Source organism: Musa acuminata, chromosome BXJ3-2 (assembly GCF_036884655.1).
Source record: "Musa acuminata AAA Group cultivar baxijiao chromosome BXJ3-2, Cavendish_Baxijiao_AAA, whole genome shotgun sequence".
Taxonomy (NCBI): Eukaryota; Viridiplantae; Streptophyta; class Magnoliopsida; order Zingiberales; family Musaceae; genus Musa; species Musa acuminata.
The window spans coordinates 23,898,092-23,913,300 of NC_088350.1; the positions used below are offsets into that span (position 1 = coordinate 23,898,092).

Sequence of the window (15,209 nt, forward strand, 5' to 3'; positions counted from 1 at the left end):
CCCCTTTTAACTAGAGCTCAGCCAGACCTGACTCCTCACGACTCCTAGCAAGGTCTTCACCCACCACTGCTCATACGGTCGCCTCTTGCCACTGTCGATGTGCTCCACTCACTTTAGTATGCCTTCCCTCCTTCCTCCACCTCCTCCTCTTCCTTTCTTTTTCTTCCTCTTCCTTCTTCTTCCTCTCCTCCTCTCCCTCCCCCAATGGTATTACAGTATGTTGGACCTGTACCTGTTAGGCTATGGACCAGCACGGTAACCGAAACTGCACTCCTTGCTAATAATATTATGTCACACAAGCTGCTATAGTTTACAAGGGTTGCACAAGGTGAACATGCTGGCTTATACCAGATGGAATGTCCCATGTTAGCGCAGCATTGGTGTTGAGATACATGCTGTGCCAAGGGTGTGCTGACACACTTTGCCAGACATGACATTGACACCAGTGAGCAGAAACCCTGTGCTTTGCATGCCAGTGATGTCCTTTGGAAATTATGTAAAACAAAGTTGCTCGTTGAATCATTTTGAAGTATAATAAGCTAAAAAACAAAAGTGCAAAAGGATAAGTTTACAAGGTTAAGTTCTGGCTGAACTTTTTGCAAAAAGCAAAGGGTCATCCATTGACCCAATGTTCACAGTAAAATTAACATTAGTGTCATTAAGCTTACGTGACAGGTGATGTGTAGCTCAACAAAATATTTCATAATCGGTTGGTGAGATTCAGCCTGTTTGCATGCCCTAGTATCAATGAGTCTAGTTGTGGGATGGATGGAAACAGAGGTGCAATCCAAATACTGGATATATGAGCTAAAGTTGCCAAATTCAGAAGCCTATGTTGCAAGCATTTTTCAAATTTGTAAACGTATGAAGCATATGACCACCTTGGATGGCTCACATAGGCACTGGAACTTAGGCATTGCATCCTTAACTATGCTCGACAGAGATGCACATACATGCATTTGTTGTGAATGCAATATACTAGAAATCTACAGATAGACGCTACAATTGATTGCTAAGTGTGCAATAGCTTCCATAAGCTGGGATAATAATAAAAAAGACTTTTTTGAAAGCTAGTCAATGATGACCCTCCATGGATTCACCTAAATAAGTCGTGGCTACCTTGCAAAAATAAGAGCTTGAATGCCATTTGTAAATAAGCCAAGAAACATAACAGGTATATAAATACTGAAGGGACTAAAGAATAAAAAATGACAACTACTAATTCATCAACCAATATATTTCTGAAAAGTAGAAAACTAAGAGAGAAGGGATTTGTGAAATCTTCTAGGATGTTAATTGGTAAAAGTATTGGTGTTGGTTGAAGTTATCCAAAGTTAGCCACCTGATTTTTATTGTTGGCAATCATCCACTATAGTACTAGAGATTGGTGCCTAGTAACTACATTGGCCATCCAGCTACATTTGAAGGACATAAGCTAGGACCTAGAGGATATCCAACAAATGTCAGCTTCTCAAGAATTGTCATTCCATGGACAGGCAAATACTGATGCCTAAAGGCACCATACGTTTCAACCCCACTCTCTCTGCAGATTCTAGTGCTGATCGACATGGGCCCGAGATTGACCTTTCTATACATCAGCAACAGTATTAAAGGTTGGCATGATGCATCACAATTCCTCTCTAGGACAATAAAAGCCAATTTATTCCAACTATCGCAACAATCCTTACTAATTCTACCCGTTGGCCTCCTGCCCTCGTGGAAGTTCCGTGTCAATCTGAGACAACCAAAACAGCAATTTTACCATCTCTACTCATTTGCCTCATTGCAAGTGTCTTTGACCATAAGTGAGCCTTCTTTTAACATGCTTGGAAACCACTGACATTGATGTGGCAGTCCGACACTTGCCAATGTAAGAGATTTATATGAAACTTGTGACTGTAATCTTATTCTAGTGCAAAATCAAGGAACAACATTTCTTCTTCCCACTTCATCGACTTGAAAAAGGTTCAACTTTATGCTTGGAAACAAGGAGAAATCTAGGAAGCAGAAGTCTATGTTCATCTCAACCTTCTTCCCAAGATAAGGGGAACAGCGCAAGATAAAGGGCTCAATAAGTATTTATAGTTACTTTAATATAAACTATAAATAAATATTTAAGTATCCTGAACTTAACTAAACATATGGCTTTTTACATATCTCAGTGATGACAAAAGATCCATGTAGCCAATCCCAAATAATTGAGACTTATGGTTTTGTTGTTGTTGTATTCTCTCTTTATTTCACTTTGGCTTTCATACATTGAATATGGTATTTGTGCGGTTGATATATGATATCATGGATTGGACTTTTGGGGTTCTCAAATATCGGGCTCAATTGGGCTTTGACATTTTACTTTATAAGTATTTTGGAGTAAAGTTCACCCATCTTAGATACCTCAGCTTTCATTGTTGATACTTAGGTTTCAAATATTGTCTATAACAAACTACACCCCTCTTACCTTCGTGATATACCAATGTACTGACAATACAATAATCTTTAATATTTAGTTTCTTACAAGTGTACTATATCAAGGCAAAGTATACCATACCATTAGATACATATCACCTGGTAAGATTCTGTCAGACAATGACTCATTTGTTTGCATTTTCTCTGTATTTCGTTTGTGTTTCACACAATAAGTTTGCTATTTTATCTGTTGATATAGGATGGATTTAATTTTTGGGTTTCTCAGATATTGAGCTCAATTGGGCTTTCACTTTTTCTTACCTGAAGTCTTTTGGACTCAAATTCACCCAACTATCTTAGGTGCCTCAGCTTTCAATGTTGACAACTAGGTTTCAAATATTATTTACATCAACTACACCCTCATAACTTCCTGATATTACAATGTACCTAAAAATACAATAAGTTTAAATATTTTTTCTTACTAGTGTATTATCTGTAGACATAGCATACCATACCAATAGATACATATCAACCTGGTAAAATTCTACTATGGGTGCCAGTACCAGTACTAATATTTAAAACCTTATAAAAGATATCTTAATACCATGGAAAACTAGCATTTGACTATTAGTGCCACAGTTTATTATCAGATGTATATCCTAATTATGCAAATACAAGTACCTAATAATGCAAATAAAAGTATCTCTAATCTGAAAATTTTACATTTTTCTATCATCTACTAGTAATTATGGTTTCTTCCACCACAATTATGCCCAAATATTCAGCAGTAATAATCGAATAAATATGAAAACTATAAGTACTTATTTGAAGGTGGTGCATATGAGATAATTAAAAACATGAAGCAAGCAGTTCTATAAATCTGTACAAGACTGAAACAATACACACTATGAGAAAGTCATATTCTTAATTTGTTGATAAAGATAGCAGTAGAACCACTAATATAAAACTTCAATTGGTCCCAGCGATTGCTAATAGTCAAGTAGTTATGAGGATAAAACTTACGGCGAGTGAAGTATCAGCTCCAGTGAGATGCAGCTTGTAGACAATTCCATATTGAAATATGAAAAATCTGAGGCTCAAGATAGTCTCCAAGATCTTTCCTCTAAGTGTTTGGATGTGGCTCTACAGAACAAAATATTAGATACGCTAAGAAAAAATTTCCAAAATTTTCCCTCTATAATTGGATATGACTCTACACGACAAAATATATTACAAATTAAGAAAACATTTCCAAAATATTCCCTATAAGTATTTTGATATGACTCATAAACAAAATATAACTAAAATTAAGAAGATATTTAATCATGGTTAAAGAAATCTTTATAGGATAGTAAACATCATTCAATACTAAATTTTGACTTCTTAGCTCTCAGTACAAGATTGATAATCTGCAAGAACACATCAAAGCCAAAATCCTAAACAAACTACAAAACATGGATTAATTGAAATGCCATGTCCAACAAACTGCACTAGGTTTGAAGAACATAAATAATCTGAGATGAGGAGAGATGAACCGATAATTCAATCCAACAGAAATGTTTAACGAGTCATATATACAAACCAGACTTATTTCGTATCAACCAATTTGGTAATTTTGTTAACCAGTCAACTTAAGGAGTGGACCTTACTAGTCATGGTAAATAAATATATACTGTTCATCACTCACCATACCATTTGATCACACTATTAGAAGCAAGTAAAGCCATCAGCAATCAACGCCATCGATTGTCAGAAGACATGGAACAAGCGAATTTGACCCCACTAAGAGGACAGGATAAATAAATAGAGAAAAAAAGCCCATTAAATATTTACAACAAAAACAGCACTATCAACCTTATAAGACATGCTCCTTTAAGACAATGTCATCATTTAAAGGACACATGAAAAGGGCCAGAAGAGGCTCACTTTAAGCCAAATACTACCATACCAAAATCAACAAAACACAAGCACTGAAGTTTAAAGACCATCAAAAGAAAATACCAGAACAACAAAATAATATCTTTAGTAAGAGATATTTTAAGACCATTTAGTTTTTTAAAATAATTTATTCAAAAACAGCTAATGTTGCAAGACGAGCTGCAGCTCCAGTTCAATAATTAATTTTCTGAAAACCAAAGAGACAGGATATAAGATATAATCGAATATATTATATATTACATGATGAAGGAGATTAGAGGGTCCACATGATAAAGCACAAATGCATATTAAGCATTTCAAGAAAACTAAAAAAAATACCTGCTCTTCATCCCACCAAGATTCCCAGCTATTCTCTCCCTTAATCCCAACTCCACCTTTATACAGAAGCCAAGCAGTCCAATCATCAAAATCCTCGACAGTTCTGGTAATCAGATATCAAACAGTACCATTCATAAAAAACAAACATAGAAAACTCAACTTAAGAAAAAGGACTTTAAAAAATCAAGATACTTGCAAATTACAAAGTAATTGAAAATATCACATTTATAATTAATTTCATGAGAAACTTACTTCTGCCATTCAAATCCAGAAGGGTTGAAAATATATGGTGCAAATAGCCATGATATCACGAGGATCCAACTGCTGACAGTGAGAAGAATGAACGAAGATACACCATTTCTAGTATATCCATATGCAATGTAGACAATCAGAAGAAGTGCAACTTCAAGTCTGCAAAAATCAAAACCATTCATGTATATTAAGATAAAAGATTCCTCTGAAGCAAACAAAAGTACATCGAAGATTGGAAGATAATAGAACTTACGCCTTAACAAAGTGGCTTCTTGAATAAAGCCTGTAATTTTCAGCAAACTTGATATGACGAACAACAAAGCCTCTACCAGTTGCCTTGTACTGTTAAAATCAATGAGTATTATGCATTAAGAGAAGGCAGAATCACCACAAAAAGTTCAACAGGTAAGAGTACATACTTTGGCACCTCCATGAAGAATCGTTCTACCAAAATAGTGGGTTCTGGTTCCAAGAGAAAATGTAAAGAAAACTGCACAAAGCTGGAGTTGCATGGTAACAAAACTGAAGACAGCCTGCATGGTTTTCAACATGAATCAAAAAGTTCAACTAATATTAAAAAAGTCAGCATTCCGAATGGTCATAGATTCAAACTTGACAGTCTTCCAAGTTACTACAATCTGAAATTATTGGCCCATTACTTCAAACAAAATTATATTTTGTATCTTGAACACTATACTAAATGGCTGTGCATGTTATAATTCTTGTAGCCAATTCCTGAATTACTTAATGGGGAAGGTAACTGCTCCTTAATTATCTTTTATAATAAAATGAAGAGGCAACTAATGACAACAAGTTCTATAGAACAGTACTGCATAAGCAGACTAGGAACACTAAATCCACAAAATTTATTAAAATATTTTTCAAGAAGGGAAAAGAACTACAGAAATAGCCAGGCAGACCTTCATTAATCCAAGCTCCAATATAAAACCCATTATCATTGGTACTGCTGTAAAAACTCCAATTTGAACCAAGAACTGAGCATTTAGAGCAGCATCTAGTGCAGTGTTGCCCAACATCCTAGCCTTCGTTGATATTGCAGAATCTAGTCCAGATAGTGCCTAAAAAGTTTCAGACGACTTGATTTAGGGTAAACAAGGATTATAATATATAATTGACCAGTAAGAAAAAAAAACAATAACCATAATTAATTTGTTTATGATAAAAAAAAAATTCACTAAAATATGTAAAAAAATGAAAAATTAAATTAATAATAAATCGTTTCTGTGTAACTCAATAAGATATACTTGATAATTGAGCCAGGAATTACCAGGTACACTCTTCCGTACAAGAAAATGTAAACAGTAAGAACAGTCATCTGCATAGAAAGAAGGGAAGTTCCATAGATCACAGTCCAAATAATTTCAAAAATTCATATAAGGCACACAGAAAGATAAAGGGAAAATTAGTACCATAGTACAAACATAATAACCAACTGTTGTGAAGAAGAAAGATAACATTCTAAAGAAGTCAAAAAGCTGCCCAAGTCGATAAACATCTCTACTCAACACTTGTTCTCCATTTCCACCAGCTACTTTACCCTCAAAAAGAGCAATTTGGTTCAACCCAACATCTCTGCCTTTTCCAACCTATTACAAGACAAAGTTTTCAGCAAACATACCATTATAATTCACTGAAAGATAGCACAAGCAGAACCTGAATATATTCATGGTGTGTAATATTGCCCTGTCGCAATGTGGAATTGAACCCTGCAAGAAACCTTAAAACACTTAGGCATTCCAACAATAGGTTCAATGATAAACCATAGAATAAGACATCCTACTTGACAAACATCGTAATCAGTCATCAAAGAATCCATGTGATTGAATAATCTACTATTAAAATTTTACATTTTACAAAAATGTTATCACTTCAATAATGCATTATCCTTGTTCCTATATAATTTCTTGAATCAATTGGAAAACATTATTTATCTTCACTCATTTCAGATTTTCTTAATTTGCAAGTCAATGCTTTCATCTACATGTTTTCCTGGCCAAACACTTAGTCTAAACATTTACAAGCAGATGAATATTGTTTTAGAAAAATAAATTAATAGCACTGACTGCCTGGAGAGAATTTATTCATTTAGTCTTACAAAATTGCTGTAGGATTCTCAAGAGAGGTTTAAGTATGCCAGTTGGAGATAAATCACCCATTACAAAACTGACCACATAACTCATTCTAGACAAGCTTAAATAAATTGGGATCAGCTATCTTAGTCTGAAAATGCCTATGAATTTAAGTAACAGTCTGGATAGATTTTTGGGGCTGAGACTGCCAAAAATCAAGCTAAACCATCGAATTATATCCCAGGCATTAATCTTTTAATTAAAAGAATATTTCCAACAATTTTTGGGTTTAGAACTGCTAATCACAATCCAGCATGGTCAAAAAACTAAAAATTTTCAAACACCAGAAACGACTCAAAATTAGTAAATCTGTCCGAAGTCCACTGCACCATGGTAAAGTGCCCGGAATCAGCGGTACATACTAGTCCGACAGGAGACCGGTATGTGGACCGTACTATAACGGGCGGTACACATTACATGATCCTGTATCGAGCGATACCAGATCTATACCAGTCGGAATAGTCGAAACCCAATCGTTCTGATCAGTAATGGTTAGATTTCGGCCGATACCGATCAAGGGCTAAGATTGCCAAGTTTCAAACAGTCTATTTGATCGTTTGAACGGGAGGAAAGGGTTTTTTTCCTCCCCCCGCCTCCTTCAACCCATTTCACTCTCTCGAACTCTTCAACTCTTTCAAACTCTTTCTCACTCGCATCTCTCTCTCATTCTCACAATTTCTCTCTTAAACTCAACAAAATTACGATTTGTAGATTAGATCAAATTTAGGAGGCTAATTTAGGAGGATTAATACTTAAATTAGATGATTGAATCAAATTTAAGGATTAACTAAACAAAATATTTTCACTCTCTAAAACTCACCCAAGATTCAAATCATGGAACTCGACAAGGTACTAATCAAGTTTATACATGGAAGGCGAAAGGAAAAGCAGTGGATGATTTTGAGCAGATGCAACAAAGCCGACACAACATATACATAGAACGGAGCTCATCATATTCACAGCCATCGTATTATGGAGAATTTACGACTAACAGCAGCACAGTGATGGTCATTCGTCTCTGAGCAATAGTACGGTGCTCGATCTTATGATACGAAATAGTAGATCAATGGCAAAAGTAAAAGTTATGATATTCTCCGTGCTCTGTACCAACAGATGCCACAATCATACTTGCCTCAGGAGCCACCTCGGACACGTATGGTTTATGACAATTAGACTACAATCATCACCATATTGATGCACCAATGGCATATAATGTATCAGTATACTATGTCGTGAGAACAATTTCAAGATTGGATTCGACAAGCATATCAAATTAATATACATATACATAAAATCGAAGACCCCGATCCACCACCTATGGAGTCTCATCGTTCTTTTTGGTGAAAGAACGGGATATATCCATCGATTGATTACTAGATTTATTTGAATCTTAAAGTTTAATTTTTAAAAAAATAATCTAACAATTCAAATCATTTCTTTGTAAATAATTCAATATCAACGAAAGAACGACTCGGAACATACCGTAAAACTTCTCAAAGCCTGAAAAATGTCATTATTCTTTACTAATGTAGATTATTTTTGTTAAAATTATACTAAATTTATATTTATTTTCAACTTAAAAATCCTAATCTATCTTTTTCTATTTTTCAAGAATTTTTGGATCATTTTTTGTGCCATTGGTACGTGTTGCCATATCGACATGCAATACGTTGATATAAATCGGTACATACCATACCAATGGCCGATCGGTACACCGATAAGGCAAACCTTGAATTTGTCAAAATTAAGACTTCTCAACAGAAAACAAAGAAACTGAAAGCTATAATAAACATCTTGAAAGGAAAAGATATAATTACCTAATTCTAATCTCTATTTCCTTTTTCTAAAGACACCTTTTAATGTAAATATGAGGCTAGTTATAAGTTGTGAATATTTTATCATATGCAAAGATGAAACTAGTATGAAACAATAAGCTTCTTTATGGCTCAATAGCCATAGTTGTCTTCTTTCCATATCCTTCATGGCATTTCTACAAATTCTAATCCTCCTTTCAGATTTATTCTCTACCACCTTTCAGTCTCTGTTTACTATCCTCATTCATGAAGATTCCGTGCTGCAAATTGAACCTTGAATACAAGAAGTTAGGAGGACCTGTACTTGCATCAATAGTAACAAAGCCCATGCCACCATGTCTCATTATGATGAGTGGCCCTTAAAAGATTAAGTGGCAATATGAGAAACCGAAAAAGCATTGGTACAAGCAGGAGAAACTTCAGTAGTCTGGAATCATTCAACAAACACCTTGGTATCACTATATGCCTTTGAAATCATTTAAAACTTTCTGCAACTTGCAAGCTAATCTAGGTCATCCAAATAGTTCATTTGTCAAATGAATAAAACTATAGCTACCTCAATATCCTTACAGTAAAGTCAAATTAGATTCTTTAAGTAAATTTATAGAATCCATTTTGGGTTTTCTGGCAAACATAGCGCAAGTCTTAGTTGCATACAAGAAAGATAACAATTACATGCTGGCAACATACTTTCAACATTGTTAATAATAATAATAATTCAAATACTAGTATCTAACCAAAAGATATTACAGGAACTAGCATAGCAGCACCTATCCAACATACATTAGTATATTTGGCAGCATAATCCAATGGCAGACGAAACAAATCTAAAAAAGTTGGCAGCATAACAGCATTAGACCTTGAAAACTATGTTGATTTGCAGATCCAAAAACAAATAAAAAAGCACTTCTAATTTGTTACTGTACATAAAAGAAATAGCAAAAAGGGAGTTCGTGTAAACTGTAGGGTAAAGGATGCCAAATGTTCATGAAACCAACCAGCATATATATCTTCACTGATGTTGATTACACGAGATGCCTTGCTTATGCCACCTCTAGTTATGTGAAATGTCCTATCAAAAACATCTGGATGTCCATAGTGCATACGAACCCTATTAAAAGATAAGAAAGAAAATGAGAAAAGAGGATGTTAAACCAAATGATCTCATACATTTTATTACAGAACAAATATGTATGAACAAGAAGATCCAATTTAAGAGTGAAAAAGATGACTACCGAGTCTCATAATAAAAAATCACTCTAAAAGTGAACATCAGCAAATGTGAAGATCAAGACATAAGGAGTAACAGGTAAAAGGAAATCTGACACTAATGTTACAAGATCTACCAACCTGCAAAAACAACCCCTAATATCTTTTACCTAGTGAAATGATATTGGACACGCTGCTGCATATAATTTGCCTAAAAAAAACTCAAACAAATGAGAAGGTCATAGATCCATACTAACAGTTCATAATTTTTTTCCAAAATGTAACAACAGAACATAGTATATTGATTGAACAAGTGCTTTAAAGCAAAGATTAAGACTAATATGTTTCACATTAAGACTATTATGTTTCATGTGAATGTAGATAAGATCTGTATGGAGAGAAGCTTTAGGAAAAACCGACTCTCTCATGATTGGAGGATCTAAATCTGGTGCTTCAAGTTGACCATGATATTTTAAGAGGACAGCAAGTGAGGGCCTTCATAGTGGCACATCTGTTTGTCCCTAGTGTAATCTACCTTGATTTATAGGTGGTCTTATATATGGGTTTCTAGGTTCATGTAAGTGGAAGGCCTTCATAGTGACACATCTCACTGACGTGCAGATGCAGTTGTAATCAAAATTTTTAAAACGATCATATATGTTGCCACCAACCAGTACTTACTGGTCCAATCAGGAAGCAGTACATGGACCATCAGTTTTCTCTCGGATCAATTACCTTATTGGGTGTACCACTAATAATAAGCCTACTGCCGGTATCCCTATTTTCTCAGAACTTCTGACAATTGTCCGATTTACCTTTTTAAATTTTATTTTCTCTCTCCCATCATGCTCCCTTTCTTCCTCTCTTTCACACAGCAGGATCTCCTCATTCATGGCTGCACCACTTCCTCGTCAGTTCCATTCTCCGCGACTCTGCTGCATCACCGTTACCACGTCCTCCTCATAAGAGTTGCCACTCTCTGACATGCCTCCTCTTCCACTGCTCCTCCCCTCTGCTCTCCCTTTCTCAGTCTGGATGGTATTAACCCGTACAAGTGTCAATACACCGGTCTGTACCGGATTCATACTGCTCCGGCTGCCAAAGTTATATCGGCTTCAGATCAAGGTTTTAAACATTCATTGTAATACATGCTAGGGTAGAATGTAGGATATTGAGATATACGGAAGATGTATACAAGAAAAGATACCCACAATTTTATACCAATTGTAGGATAAAAAAAATTATAAATTCACAAATTTATACCAAACTCAATTATTTGACAACATCAATTTCTTTAGACAAGACTCTAGTTCATAGATTTCACCTTAAGTTGTAAGAAAATCTTCTACATACACAAAATTCCATGAACCTTGATAAGCTACATACCTATCAATACAATATGGTATGCGTCAAGGCACACGATCTCAAATACCAGTCCCATACCGATCTAAGATGGGACCAGTATAGATCCGAGTCATACTGACATACTGTGCCATACACCAATACGAACCGAGTTAGGATGCATTCTAAAAAAGACTGGAAAATGAAAAAAAGGAAGTCACCAAGCAGTACAAGCCTTGTACCAGGTAGTACAGGCTTTGTATCAAGTGTACTGCCAGTTTACCCAGGTTTGTGAGCTGGCAGATTGTCCGATCTGCAAATGCCATCGATACCAAACCGTACCAAGCAGCATTGCAAACTTTAGTATAAATCAATACACCAACACAAAAAAGGTAATCACCAACTAATACAAATAAGTATGTTGGTGTTATTGAATGCTAATATGCTGACAGCATCATGGTAGTTGAAATCACAATAGATACATCAATCTCTTCTAACTAACCAGCCATCATTAACTATGAAGCAGATAATAAAATAGGTAGTAATATAAATATGATTAGCAAGTGAAATATTCTAATAATTTTTTTAAAGAATACTTAAACGGTAATTTAATCTCTATCGAGCGCTGAAGCAGAAAAATGTCGGTTTTGAAAGTGAAGTGGAGTTCCACATCAATTATTTCTATCAGCTACACAGTTCCACATCAATTAGCTCAACAAACATGGCAAACATCATCTGACCCACAAAAACACAAAAATGGAATTCTCTGAGGATCTGAAAATTTTGCAATTTGAAAGTAAGCTCTAACAAGAGCTTCAAATGGCAAAACTTACTTGAGAGGATATGCCAAAACGCGTTGTCCCAATGTAACAAAGCTAGTTTCTTGATTGGACATGAACCAAGCTAACGATGAAACACTGACAAGATAATAAACATACTTAGAGAAGCTAGAATTAGAACAGTAGAAAAAAGGGAATTCTGACAAGCTGGAGACAGCAACCTTCCTGTAAAGACATGCTCCCTCACACCAAGAATAGTAGGAGCTCGAAGATCATGTTTTCCATTGAATTCTTCTAGCAGATTCCTTATTTTCATAGCCTCCTCTAGGTAATTGTCCTGCATCATGTGATGGAATTTACTGATTGATAACAGGTCGGGAACATAGACAAACATGTGACTAAACTGATTAATTCATGCAAACATAAAAGTAACCACCTAAAAATGTTTATCAATAAGCATTAAAATATTTAACTAGTGCAACACATGCTAGTTTTCTACTGTTGTGAAGTCAATTTATCTCCTGTTTGAGCACACAGGTATGGTAACCAGAACTAATGCTCCATATCAATATCAGTAGTATACCGAAAACACTGGTTAAACCAGTTTTCACAACCGGTTGCAACAAACAAGCAAGGTCGAAAATTTTGCTGGTGCAAGCCATTTAATTTGTCAGCAAATAGACAGCCCATTAGTCTAAATTGGTAATATTTGCATTCTATGAGGCACTCTCCTAGAAGATGAGTCATCTAGGGTTTCTTCAATTAATTCCTTGAGGCAATTTACTTATATCCAGAACAGTAATTTAATTGATATATAAATATATGTATTATGTAATACACAGCAAAAGTTCAAACTTGAGAATCATGATGAGAAAAGGAAGACCAAGAGTTGATTACCATGGCTTTGAGATATTCCAAATCAGAAAAGTAGCCATGCAGACAGCTGATCCAAAAGTAGTCGGTAATCAAGGGTACGGTATCGCACTTATTATGGAATCTGACCTTTGTAAGTTCCAAGAAGACTATGTCTAGCAACAACAGGGCCAACTAGTGCTAACATGATTTTTAATATAGTGTTGCCTACCTACCCTTGCATTCTAATTCAATGAAATTACAAAATCTGACAAAAAAGGAGATGTACATATTATTTTACTGCTAAACACTCAACAAGAAAAATAAAACATACGCTAAAATTTATATAGTCCTATGCAAGGAGTTCAAATTTCGGACCAACACCTCATTAGGCAACTGGTCATACTGGTACGCAAGCAGTATGTCGCCTTGTACAATTTGGTCTCACTAGTAAAGTAATAAAGATCTAAATACCAGCAGTACCAACCTATATGGCATGGTGTGGTCCGTGGTCAGAACAATATGTACCAGTTCAACTGGTATATGAAACCTTGGTACTAGTTACTTTCCTGACTTAGTTCTTTTGCCTTCTCTGTTATATAACCTAGTACCTTCATTAAGAACTTAAAAACTAAATTGATTAAAATTAAAATTTAGTGGCAGATGAACTAGTCTGAAATAATATGAATCACAAAGCAACCTGATTCATGTCAATAGTTTGAATAGCATCCCCACGGGTGAAGATGATTGCATGATTCTGGTTTTCAGGTTTCCCTTCTCCGAGCTTGGGATCTCCAGGAAGCTTGATCGAATATATTTCCTAGATGGTATTAAGGCACACAAAAAATGATTAAAGAATAACAAATCGAAAACAAAATATCAATGATAGAAAATATTTTGAAAAAGAACTCTCCAGCGAATTACAACAAATTATGACTATAATGAAAAGGAAAGGACATTACATGGTGTAATAAAAGTTACACTTGACCTAAAATAGAATTGTAAAGCATTTGAAAGACAACTGCCAATTAGCATATGATAGCAAGTTGCAACAATTGCATAGTTATGTTGAGTAGAACAAAATCAAAAACTCAAAATGCCTAGTCAAAGTTGTGATTTGGAATTTCAAATTTTATTACAACAAAAAGCAATATCAATGAACTACAGTCCAAGTGTGTCACAATCACGAAATGCAAAGACCCATTGATCAATACATGAAGCTACGTTGAATTTGGAAAAAAGAAAATGAATTTGTGTTGATATTCTAGTGGCCACATCAAAACTCATCCAAGACTCAACTTTCCAACAGAAAAATTGGAAGGCTTGGGAAAAATAAATCATATTAAATCCTCAACTAAAGCATGCTTCTCTCTGACTTAACATAAAGATGTTCCAGGGCATACAAATTGCATATTTGAATACATTAATGTCGGTACAATAGCCTGTCAAATAGCCACTCCAGGTACAAAAGGAAGCAACAAGAGGGATTTCTTTTTTACAAACAGAAGACATATCATTTCCCATTTTCATTTGCATGATCATTTTCAAGTTCATATTGTTGTTTAGCAAAGTAATTCTATGTATTCATTGAAAAGCCCACACCTACATTTGGATATTCAACGGTTAAAAGTTCTGGGATGGTTAAGAGGTCCATATAAGCACACTTCACACTTGATTTCTGCTAGTCCTCAAGAGTAACAAAATAGAAATGTCAAACACATTATCATAGAGCAGCAAAATTATTCTGTTCATGGTTCAATCAGATAATTTACAAACACACAATCATTAATCCTTTGGAGTTTGGACCAACATATGCAATACCGTACCATACCAGTGTTTCGAGGTTGGCTTGATACGGTACCAAGTACTGAGCGGTACACCAGGGTATACCAAGCGGTATGCCAAATTTTAAATATTTCTCTCTCTACTGTAGTACTGCTACAGTATAACACTGTAGCCCTGTAGCACGTTCCATCCGGTAGCGAGAGGTCCACGTACCGGTATACCATCAAACCGATACGTACCGCCCGTACCGGACAATACCATTCGAAATTGCATATCATGCTTTGGACAGATTTCAGCAACCAGGCTAAAATAGCAATAAACAAATTTGTCAATACTTGTACCAAAATATGTTTTTTTCAAATATT

The 15,209-nt window shown here is 35.2% G+C and overlaps 1 protein-coding gene across 1 annotated transcript in view; it reads right to left on the bottom strand.

The window, feature by feature from the left end:
* LOC135631836 (callose synthase 10-like) overlaps positions 1 to 15,209 on the bottom strand; it is a 60,123-nt gene that overhangs the window by 4,478 nt on the left and 40,436 nt on the right. Inside the window, exons 36-48 of the mRNA XM_065139810.1 lie at positions 13,760 to 13,879; positions 12,429 to 12,544; positions 12,262 to 12,345; positions 9,877 to 9,989; positions 6,589 to 6,641; positions 6,345 to 6,521; positions 6,203 to 6,250; positions 5,835 to 5,993; positions 5,334 to 5,447; positions 5,168 to 5,256; positions 4,915 to 5,073; positions 4,663 to 4,765; positions 3,430 to 3,549 (exon numbers count right to left, since the gene is read on the bottom strand). Coding sequence (XP_064995882.1) covers positions 3,430 to 3,549; positions 4,663 to 4,765; positions 4,915 to 5,073; positions 5,168 to 5,256; positions 5,334 to 5,447; positions 5,835 to 5,993; positions 6,203 to 6,250; positions 6,345 to 6,521; positions 6,589 to 6,641; positions 9,877 to 9,989; positions 12,262 to 12,345; positions 12,429 to 12,544; positions 13,760 to 13,879 — 1,455 coding nt within the window. The remainder of the gene's footprint in view (positions 1 to 3,429; positions 3,550 to 4,662; positions 4,766 to 4,914; positions 5,074 to 5,167; positions 5,257 to 5,333; positions 5,448 to 5,834; positions 5,994 to 6,202; positions 6,251 to 6,344; positions 6,522 to 6,588; positions 6,642 to 9,876; positions 9,990 to 12,261; positions 12,346 to 12,428; positions 12,545 to 13,759; positions 13,880 to 15,209) is intronic.